The 10,263-nt window shown below is 47.8% G+C and overlaps 1 protein-coding gene across 3 annotated transcripts; it reads left to right on the top strand.

Annotated features, from left to right (window-relative positions):
* The first annotated feature begins 1,239 nt into the window (after positions 1-1,239).
* On the top strand, positions 1,240-8,691 carry Cdk2 (cyclin dependent kinase 2). Of its 3 annotated transcripts, none has more exons than XM_021174231.3 (8): positions 1,240-1,583; positions 2,276-2,353; positions 2,453-2,573; positions 4,042-4,212; positions 5,192-5,293; positions 6,505-6,648; positions 6,949-7,152; positions 7,416-8,691. In XM_021174231.3, the coding sequence occupies exons 1-8, from the start codon at positions 1,468-1,470 to the stop codon at positions 7,518-7,520; spliced, it is 1,041 nt and encodes a 346-aa protein (XP_021029890.1). In that variant the 5' UTR covers positions 1,240-1,467; the 3' UTR covers positions 7,521-8,691. The 3 variants fall into 3 exon arrangements, with proteins under 3 accessions (XP_021029890.1, XP_021029891.1, XP_085699421.1); XM_085843295.1 differs by lacking the exon at positions 1,240-1,583 and adding an exon at positions 1,700-1,807; XM_021174232.3 differs by lacking the exon at positions 6,505-6,648.
* The last annotated feature ends 1,572 nt before the right edge of the window (positions 8,692-10,263 follow it).

The raw sequence follows: 10,263 nt of genomic DNA, 5'->3' as shown, positions 1-10,263 counted from the left end.
CCTGCCAGCAGCCAAAGGTACCAGGGGGTAGGAGAGAGCCCCTATATAGAAAGGGATGGTCATTTGCATAGACCTTCCTCCTCTCCCTCCAGAGGAGGGGAAACCTGGGAAGAAGGAAAGGGCCGGAACTGATTTCATCCCACAGCTCAATGACAGTTTCTGGTTTCGCTAGGTCACATTCACTGACACACACACTTATCATTCTGGAAAGAGTTCACTGATGGGCAGCCTCAATTCACATACTTAATAGTCACAATTCAGCAAGACAGAGTGAAGAGAATTGTGTCAAACCAAGAGATCCTTAAGACAGAAACAGCACCTTTATCCAAAAGCAGCCAGAAGGGGCTGGGAGGGTAGATTGCCAGCAATAAAACAACACAGGCAGCCAATGAACCCCCAAACAGTGAAACAGTATTAAGCTAGGCTGAGAAACGACTCTGTTATCTAGCCAAAGAATCCTTTACAATAAGAGTCCCGATTTTCCAGCCTGGACTACAGAGTTCCAGGACAGCCAAGATTACACAGAGAAACCTTGTCTCGGAAAAAGAAAAAGAAAGCGGAGGGAGGAGAGTCGGAGGGAGTGTGTGTGTGGGAGAGAGAGAGAGAGAGAGAGAGATAGAGACCCGATTTTGTGCCCCACATGGAGACCGAGACAAACGGATCTCTGTGAGTTCGAAGACAACCTGGACTTTTGAATGCATTCCAGCCAACAAGGGCTGCATTATGAGATGTTTCCAAAAAGCAGGCGGGAGTGCTGGAGAAACAGCACCGCTGTTAAGAGCGCAAGCCGCTCTTGCAGAAGACCAGAGTTCAGCTCCAGCAACCAAGTCAGGCTCACGACCGCCTAGAACCTCAGCTCCAGGGCACCTGCTGCTTCTGTGAAAACTTACATGCTAACACGCAAACCCACACACCATTTAAAATAAAATACATTATCTTTTTCTTTTAAAGATTCCCAGGTTTTGCTTTTTAAAAGAGACTCTCTTGTCCAGGTGGAATTTTAATCTCACCCGAGGGGTGGTGAAAATTGTGAGGGAAAGGTAAGAAAATCCGTAGACCAGAAACACCACCAGTTCCGGCCTGCGGAGCCTAAACCAGGAACTGCGGGAAAGTTGTGCAGCCGCCCGGCGGCTCGCCCGCCCAGGGCGGGGCCTCTGAGGCGGGAGCGCGATGGTCCGGTCCGCCCTCGTGACGTGAACCAATCGGAAGGGCGGGGGGCGGAGCCAGGGAAACGCGGGAAGGAGGGGCGGGGTCTCGGATGGCCGTCTGGAGCAGTGGGGGAGGCGGCAACATTGTTTCAAGTTGGACAAATTGTCAAGGGCTGAGCTCTCCTTGCGTTCCATCCCGAGCTGGGGCTGCCGTGCTCACCCGGAGCCCCCCAGGTCCTCCGCTCCGAGTGTCGGGCCCGCTTTCGTCAGGGTTCCCGGGCCCCGCTCCCGGGGGCCTGAGCCGCCTCACTAGCGCTCCATGGAGAACTTCCAAAAGGTGGAGAAGATTGGAGAGGGCACGTACGGAGTGGTGTACAAAGCCAAAAACAAGTTGACGGGAGAAGTTGTGGCGCTTAAGAAGATCCGGCTCGACACGTGAGTGGCCTCCGGAGCCGGAACTCCTTTGCCCGGACCTTTTGGCTGTCCCCCTCCCAACCCCCTACCCCAACAGGCGGGTAGCGTCCCCGGACCGGAAGGTAGCGGGGAGGGAGGGAGGGACGCGTGAAGCGAGCGGTGGGTTGGCCGACGGTGGAGGCTCTACCGGAGGAGACTGTCCCGGGCTGGAATCCAGGGGAAAGTTTCTTGCCGTGCTCCAGCCGGTGTGCTCCCAAATCTGCAAGCCGAGAGACTTGGGAAGAGAAAGTTGTGGGGTGGGAGCCCGGGGTAGGAGGGGTCCAGGGCTGTTAGTGGAGTTGGTTATGTGGTAACCAGAGAAAAGTTCCTTTCTGAATGGAGAGCTCTCCTCACTGCTCCAGCACCGTACTTAGAACCCTCACCCTCTTTCAAAAGAATGGCAGTTGAGATTCACTGGCCCTCAGGGGAGGCCGGGAGCTACTCTCATCCCACTCCCCTATTACCTTTCTTCTGCTTTTCATTCACCTGGAGGCTCTTCTTACCTTCCACTGGAAAAAGAGGAAATAATGGCCTTAAATATGTCTAAAAGCCACACCCTAACTACTGACAGCACCTCTCCTGTCTGCCTTCCTAAGGGGGCTGGGGGTTGTATATCCCAGAGAGAATGATGTTTGTAACCGTATTCTTGTCTCTGTTTTCCCAACCTCTCCAAGTGAGACTGAAGGTGTACCCAGTACTGCCATCCGAGAGATCTCTCTCCTTAAGGAACTTAATCACCCTAATATCGTCAAGTAAGTCTGGTCTGAGAGATGATCACCAAGATGAATTCTGCTTGCTTAGCCTCAGAATTTCTCTCCTTCAACTCCCGTTTCCTGGACCTTCTCTTGCAGGCTGCTGGATGTCATCCACACAGAAAATAAGCTCTATCTGGTTTTTGAATTTCTGCACCAGGACCTCAAGAAATTTATGGATGCCTCTGCTCTCACGGGCATTCCTCTACCCCTCATTAAGGTAACCCTGTTCAATGACAGCCCACACATTTTAGGGAAAACTAGAGGCAGGTAATTCAGTCTGGTAACGATTTATTTTGGCTTTTTCTTTTTTTTTTTTTTTTTTTTGGTTTTTCGAGACAGGGTTTCTCTGTATAGCCCTGGCTGTCCTGGAACTCACTCTGTAGACCAGGCTGGCCTCGAACTCAGAAATCCACCTGCCTCTGCCTCCCGAGTGCTGGGATCAAAGGCGTGCGCCACCACGCCCGGCCATTTTGGCTTTTTCTTAGACTTCAGACTTTAACACTCCACCTTCTCCTACTCATTAGTCATTAACCCTAGGGTGGACAGAAGAATCAAAATTGAGGGGCTTCTATGAGCCGGCAGCTCAGGTGGAAGGAGATCAGATAACACTTAGATAAAGGATCCCCCCCCCCCCCCCCCCAAGACAGGGTTTCTCTTTATAGCCTTAGCTGTTTGGGCACTCACTCTGTTGACCAGGTTGGCCTCAAACTCAGAAATCCACCTGCCTCTGCCTCCCAAGTGCTGGGATTAAAGGCTTATGCCACCACTGCCTGGCTCAGATAAAGGATATTGAGGGCAGTTGGTGGTGGGTTCCTTGAAAAAATTCTTTTACCTGTGATACGGGAAATGTAACCAGTGAGTCTCTGTTGTCTTGTTTTTGAGCTGGGCCTACTCCTAGAACTACTTTGAATGTATCAGCAAGTACATATTCAACACACAGTTCAGCACCGTCAGTGTGCTAGCCACAGGGTATTGAAAGGAAGGCAAAAGTTGAGTAGTATCTGGTCTATATGTCCTTGGCAGGCTGAAAATTCAGTGGAAAGACATTGTTATTAAATGTGTGGTTCTGTTGTACTTGTGTGTGTTGGTTCGTGCTTGTAATCCTAACACTTGGTAGGCTGAGGCAGGAGGATGTGTATAAGTACAGGGGCAGCCAAGCTACAAAGTTCCAGGCCAGGAAGACAATATCTTTAAAAACAAACAGGGCTGACAAGATAGCTCAGCAGGTAAAAGAGCCTGCCTCCAAGCCTGATGGCCTGAACTCCATCCCCAGGTCCCACACAAGAAGAAAACGGAACTTCTGCAAGTTGTCCTCTGACTTCCACACATGCGCTGCGGCATGCCCCTGCCCCCTCTAAATAAAGAAATAAAATGTAACTAAAGAATTAAACAGCCGGGCGTGGTGGCCCACGCCTTTGATCCCAGCACTCGGGAGGCAGAGGCAGGCGGATTTCTGAGTTCGAGGCTAGCCTGGTCTACAAAGTGAGTTCCAGGACAGCCAGGGCTATACAGAGAAAACCTGTCTCAAAAAAAAAAAAGAAAAAAAGAATTAAACAACCTCCCCCAAAATGTATAGTGTAGTTCTCAACTAACATAGTTAAAATTTTATTGAATTTTGAGGGCAAAGAATAAGTCGTATCTGCTCATTGTGATGGAGAAACAAACCTCCCTCTCTCCTTTGTCAGAGCTATCTGTTCCAGCTGCTCCAGGGCCTGGCATTCTGCCATTCTCACCGTGTCCTTCACCGAGACCTTAAGCCCCAGAACCTGCTTATCAATGCAGAGGGGTCCATCAAGCTGGCAGACTTTGGACTAGCAAGAGCCTTTGGAGTCCCTGTCCGAACTTACACTCATGAGGTAAGTCCCTTTATGGTTTTCTTTTACAGTCTTGGGAGATGTTCATAACAGCATTCAGAAATTACCAGAGTTCTGGGGCAGGAGTTCCTTGGTAAATGGAATCTCTGACAACCCAAGGGTCTTTATTTACGTTAAGTGTATAAGTGTTTTGCTTGCATGTATATCTGTACCACACACCTGCCTGGTGCTCACAGAAGTCAAAAGAAAGTGTCTGATACTCTAATACCCTGGAACTGTAGTTACAGATTGTAGTGAGCTGTCATATGGGTGCTGGGAATTGAACGTGGGTTCTCTGCAAGAACAAGTGCTCTTAACTGCTGAGCCATGGCTCCAACTTTTACCCAAAGGGTCTTAAGATATGCACTGAATTCATACAAGGTTGCCTCGACTTAGATACTAGGCCAGGAAAACTGGTTGCTGTATTGTTTAAATATCTCAGATTTTCCAGGAAGGTCCCAAATCTGGGGATTTCGTATTACACTACTGGATAGACAGATGGCTTAATAGTTAGGAGTGTATAATCTTGCAGATGACCTGAGTTAAGTTTCCAGAGCCCACATCTGGCAGTTTGCAATCACCCCTAACTCCAGCTCCAGGGCATCAGACACTTTCTTCTGGCTTCTGAGGGCACTCCACAGTTGTGGACACCTACATAGACATGCATATATGCGCGTTATTGGAATAAAAAAAAAATAAATCCCCCTCCCACTTTTTTTTTTTTTTTTTAAGTTTTTCCAGGCAGGGTTTTTCTGTGTAGCCCTGGCTGTCCTGGAACTCATTCTGTAGACCAGGCTGACCTTGAACTCAGAAATCCGCCTGCCTGCCTCTGCCTCCCAAGTGCTGGGATGAAAGGCGTGTGCCACCACTGCCTGGCAATAAAACCCTTTTTAAAAAGAAGCTGGAAGATAGCAGGGTTTTGTTGAACTGAGGTATGTGACCCTCCCTGCCTTGTAAGCCCTGTTGTCTTCTTGTTCCCCAGGTGGTGACCCTGTGGTACCGAGCACCTGAAATTCTTCTGGGCTGCAAGTACTACTCCACAGCCGTGGATATCTGGAGCCTGGGCTGCATCTTTGCTGAAATGGTATGGAGGCTTGCCAGGTTCTATGCAGCCCACCCATGCCCACATCCATGAGCAAAACTCTTTTCTTTTCTGGAAAAGGGTTTTCCAGGAATCATGGATCTTTTATCACAGGGTTCTCTCAAGTATTACCACTATGGAGGTGGTTGCCCTGATAGCAACTACAATTTTGGAATATTCGTAAACACAGTTATCTAGTATATATATCTTATCCTCTGAGTGAGCTCAATCCATTCTGTTACCCATTCAGCCATTTTGTTTTTTGTTCTGTTTTTGAGATAGTCTCATTCTGTAGCCCAGACTGGCTTTGTATTCTTGATCCTTTGCTTCGGCTCCACTTTCCACCATTACCATCTCACCCATGGGACTGACTTGACAGGCATGAGCCACCCTGCTGGTTCCACTCATTCAGCTGTTTCAGCCTTAATCCTCAAATATTTGGAAGAATGAATTCCATTTAGTACAACAGGTGGCCTACAGGCCACATGCTTCCAACGATAGCTGTGAACGTGGTCTCAACACAAAGTCATAAACTTATTTAAAACAGAGTGGGTTTTGTTTTATGAGTGGTAGGGTTTTGTTTTGTTTTGTTGCTTTTGATTGGTTTGGGTTGGTTTGCTTGTTTTGTTTTTGTTTTTGTTTTTGTTTTTACAAGACAAGGTTTCTCTGTGTAGCCCTGGCTGTCCTGGAACTTATTTCGTAGACCAGGCTGGCCTCAAACTGAAAGATCTACCTGCCTCTGCCTCCCAACGGCTGAGTTAAAGGTGTGCGCCCAGCTTTGGTTTTTTAACATTTGATTTAATGGTATTTGAGCTTGAACATTGTGAATGAGAATGTCATGTCACAGTGTCAAGGGTTGGGCAGGTCTGATTTGTCCCCTTTTGTCCTATAGACCTCTTCTTAGAAACAAGGAATTTAGTAAAGGCAAGTGGGTCCAACTGACCCATGCCTATCAGTTTTGTAGATTTGGTCATGCCCTGCCCCTCAACCTCTGGCTTTTCAGACTGAAGGATCCCTTAAGCCTAGCCTCATGGGAGCTCCCATCCCATTTAATACAACAATGGGTAATATTTTTATGGTCCTTTGGGTTGAAACTGGGGACTTGGAGACCATTAGCCTAGATATAGGTATACATATAGAATGTGAATTTATCCACCAGTACCTTACAATTGCCCATATTCCTCTCTCAATTCATCAAAAAAATATTTGTTAAGCACCTAGTGTGTACCCAGCACCATGCTAAGTGCTGTGGGGAACACAGAAGAAATGGAAGACACAGTCTCTGCCCGCTGTGCTCCTATCTAGAAGTGGCTGCATCACAAGGAGGGGGGATGACCGCAGTGTCTGCCCCACACCCCGTGAGTGGCTTGGGATCCCTTTGCTACGCGTCAGGGGCACCCCAGACAGTCACCCCCTCCCAGCCCCACCCAGTCTCGGGAATCTATGAAGCCACGGTTGGGGGAAGGAAGGAGGGGCGAGGAGACAGATAAGGGACTTCATTGTCTCAAGCTCTGTATGACCGACCCCATGATAAGCCCTGGGGAGGGGAGTCATGGGCCCTGCTGCCCTTTCACTGCCTATGGGAACCTCCTTTGTACAAGGGGCAATGTGGACTGACGTCAGTGTGGGTCTTGGCTTTCCTCTTTCCCCACTTCCAGGTGACCCGCAGGGCCCTATTCCCTGGAGATTCTGAGATTGACCAACTCTTCAGGATCTTTCGGACTCTGGGGACCCCTGATGAGGTGGTTTGGCCAGGAGTTACTTCTATGCCTGATTATAAGCCAAGTTTCCCCAAGTGGGCTCGGCAAGATTTTAGCAAAGTTGTGCCTCCTCTAGATGAAGATGGACGGAGCTTGTTATCGGTAAGTGCCCAGAATAGATGCCTGTGAGCCCTCCCACTTCCCAGAGAGGAGCTTTTCTGGATGAAGAGAATCTAAGCCCCTGAACTCTGTTAGAAGTACCTTAGCCTTTGCTTCCTCTCTTCATCAGTAGGTTGGTTCAGATTCGGGAGGAGGGAAATGAGAACTGGGTGAGGAGAATACTGGTTCCCAAGTTTCAGAGTACACCTGCTTTCCCTCTGGCTCGCTGCCACATCACTGAAGTTAGAATATATTTCTCTTTCCAGCAAATGCTGCACTATGACCCCAACAAGCGGATTTCAGCCAAAGCAGCCCTGGCTCACCCTTTCTTCCAGGATGTGACTAAGCCAGTGCCCCACCTTCGGCTCTGATGCCCTTCCCAAAGCCCTCTTCACCCATGGTCTGACTTGACCCTGGGCCTTTTGGACACAGGTCAGCCTTCTGCTGTTTTCTGGCTGCCTTAGCACTCGCCTTTTCTCTTGCCATCCAGTTCTGGGGATTCAGAGGTGCAGGGAAGGGTTAGGGGAAAGGGGGCGAGGTTTTGGCATTAGATGCACTTAACCTGGCTTCCACCAGCTTCTTCCCCTCTTCTCAGTCATTACTGAGAGGGATTGGTATTCAAAGCAAAACTGACAGTTTTCCCCTGTGTCAGGTTTTGCCATCCCAATCTTAAGACTGTCTCATAATTACCATGTTGAGGGAAACGCCCCCAGACTCCTGCTGCCACTGTTTTGTGAACTAATGAACATGAGCAGAAGCCTAAGTTGGGACAGCTCAGAACCAAGCAAGAGGGGGCCGTTTTAATGAATTAGATTGAAAAATAGGCCTAAGCCGTTTGTACCTTAGTTTTAGCGTTTGGCCTCACCTAGCAATCAAGGGCCCGGTTGGAGAAGCAGAAGAAATGATTCCCTCCAGTGCCCTGTCTACCTTCCCCAGGCAAGAAGAGCCAGGAGGGCACAGGGCTTGCACGTCACTCTGGTCTGTTCATCGTGGTTCACAGAGCAAGGTGAAAGACACTTGAATTTCTCTTTTTAGCAATCTTACTGTTTTCTGGTGCTGACGGCTACAACCAGGACCTTGCCCTCACTAAGCAAATGCACCACCGATGATGAGCCAGGTTCTTAGCCCTCCTTTTGGATGCTCAGTTCTTGAGTTGTCAGAGGGTCTCATTACCCACCTCCTCTGAGAGCAGTGATACAGGCCAGGAGACATCATTTTGAGAATGCTGATGCTTTCATAAGGCTTTGACCTGGTTAGGTCATTGGGGGAAATTTTCTATAAAAGAGTGAACAATTATATTTATATTTCAAGTTAAAGTAGTTTGGATACTTTAGTGGTTTTGTTGTTGTTTCTTTTTCCTTTTTTTTTTTTCTTGTCAGTGTGGATGGATTTGTTGCCATGTGCACTTTGGGATTTTGTAATTGTTAAAAGAAAATATTTCTTTTATGATTTTCTTCTCCCACTCCCTGTCCTCCAGTGTTCTGTTAATATTATTTGTAATTTAGTTTGTAAATTCATTAAAAGAAAATATTCTCAGCTGTAGAGTGAATCTCTTTCATATTTATCCTTCATTTATTTTTTTTACTGAAAAAAAATGGTGTGGGTGAAATTCTGAATGTGAATAAGCAGTATGTGTCCACCTAATCTCTGTACATGCAAGCTCTCCTCCCGTGCTCTGTAGTGGGGTGTTTGTAATCGTGGAGAAACTGAAGAGCTTCCTTCCAACTTTCCCCTACTCACACAGGCACACCAATACAGAACGCTGTTTCAATTCCTTTTAGCAGCAACTTGAGTGGGCTTCAGGGGCCTTCATCTCAACCCTCCACTTCCCAGGAAGCGTTCACCGTTTTGTGTAGGGTTTTGTTTGTTTGGTCTGGTTTTGAAATTGTGTGTGCATGTGAGCCACAAGTGCCCGCAGAGGCCAGGAGAGGGCATATCATCTCTCCTAGAGTTACAGGCAGCTGTGAGCAGTGGTACTGGGAACAGGCCTTGGGTCTTCTACCGGAAGTGTATGCATCTCTAGCTTGCCTCTAGGCCCTTGGTTTCAATCCTCAGTACTGCAAAAAAAAAAAAAAAAAAAAAAAAAATCCTCAGCAAAGTTGTCTAAATGTTTTTTCACATTTACAAACAATTCAGAAAATATCAATGTGAAAATTTAGGAGGCTAAACTGTCTTCAGACTACCACTTTCTGTTGTCATGGCAATTCACCCCAAAACTGCTGTTCTCTAATGCTCCACTAAAAAGAATTTACAAGATAAAAGTTGTTTAATTCCCTGGTTTTGGGTCTTAACTTTTTTTGGGTTTTTTTTGTTTGTTTGTTTGTTTGTTTGAGACAGGGTTTCTTTTTTTGGGTTTTTGTTTGTTTGTTTGTTTGTTTATTGAGACAGGGTTTCTCTTTTATAGCTCTGGCTGTCCTGGAGCTCACTTTGTAGACCAGGCTGGCCTCGAACTCAGAAATCCACCTGCCGCCGGGCGTGGTGATGCACGCCTTTAATCCCAGCACTCGGGAGGCGGAGGCAGGTGGATTTCTGAGTTCGAGGCCAGCCTGGTCTACAAAGTGAGCTCCAGGACAGCCAGGGCTATACAGAGAAACCCTGTCTCGAAAAACCAAAAAAAAAAAAAGAAAAAAAGAAATCCACCTGCCTCTGCCTCCCTAGTGCTGGGATTAAAGGCGTGCGCCACCACGCCCGGCGAGACAGGGTTTCTCTGTGTAGCCCTGGCTGTCCTGGAACTCACTTTGTAGACCAGGCTGGCCAGACTCAGAAATCCGCCTGCCTCTGCCTCGCGAGTGCTGGGATTAAAGGGTCTTTACTTTATTAATATGACACAGAAAGCCAGGCATGGGGGAGAAGAGAAGGTTAATGCTGGTATCATTTTTTGTTTTTGTTTTTTGGGGGGGCCTCGCTGTGTAGCTTGGAACTTGCTTTGTATACCAGGCTGGCATGGAACTCATGGAGATCCTCCCGATTTCTAGGATTAAACATGTGGGCCACCAAGCCCAGCTTACTCCCCTCCCCATCCCCCTTATACTGAGGTCTTGTTAAACTGAGTATCCCGGGTTAGCCTCAAACTCACTAGTAGAAGAGGATGGCCTAGAACTACCTCCACCCCAA

This window comes from Mus caroli, unplaced genomic scaffold, assembly GCF_978045245.1.
Source record: "Mus caroli unplaced genomic scaffold, Mus_caroli_1 scaffold_9, whole genome shotgun sequence".
Classification (NCBI taxonomy): domain Eukaryota; kingdom Metazoa; phylum Chordata; class Mammalia; order Rodentia; family Muridae; genus Mus; species Mus caroli.
This window is presented reverse-complemented; position numbering and strand designations above follow the sequence as displayed.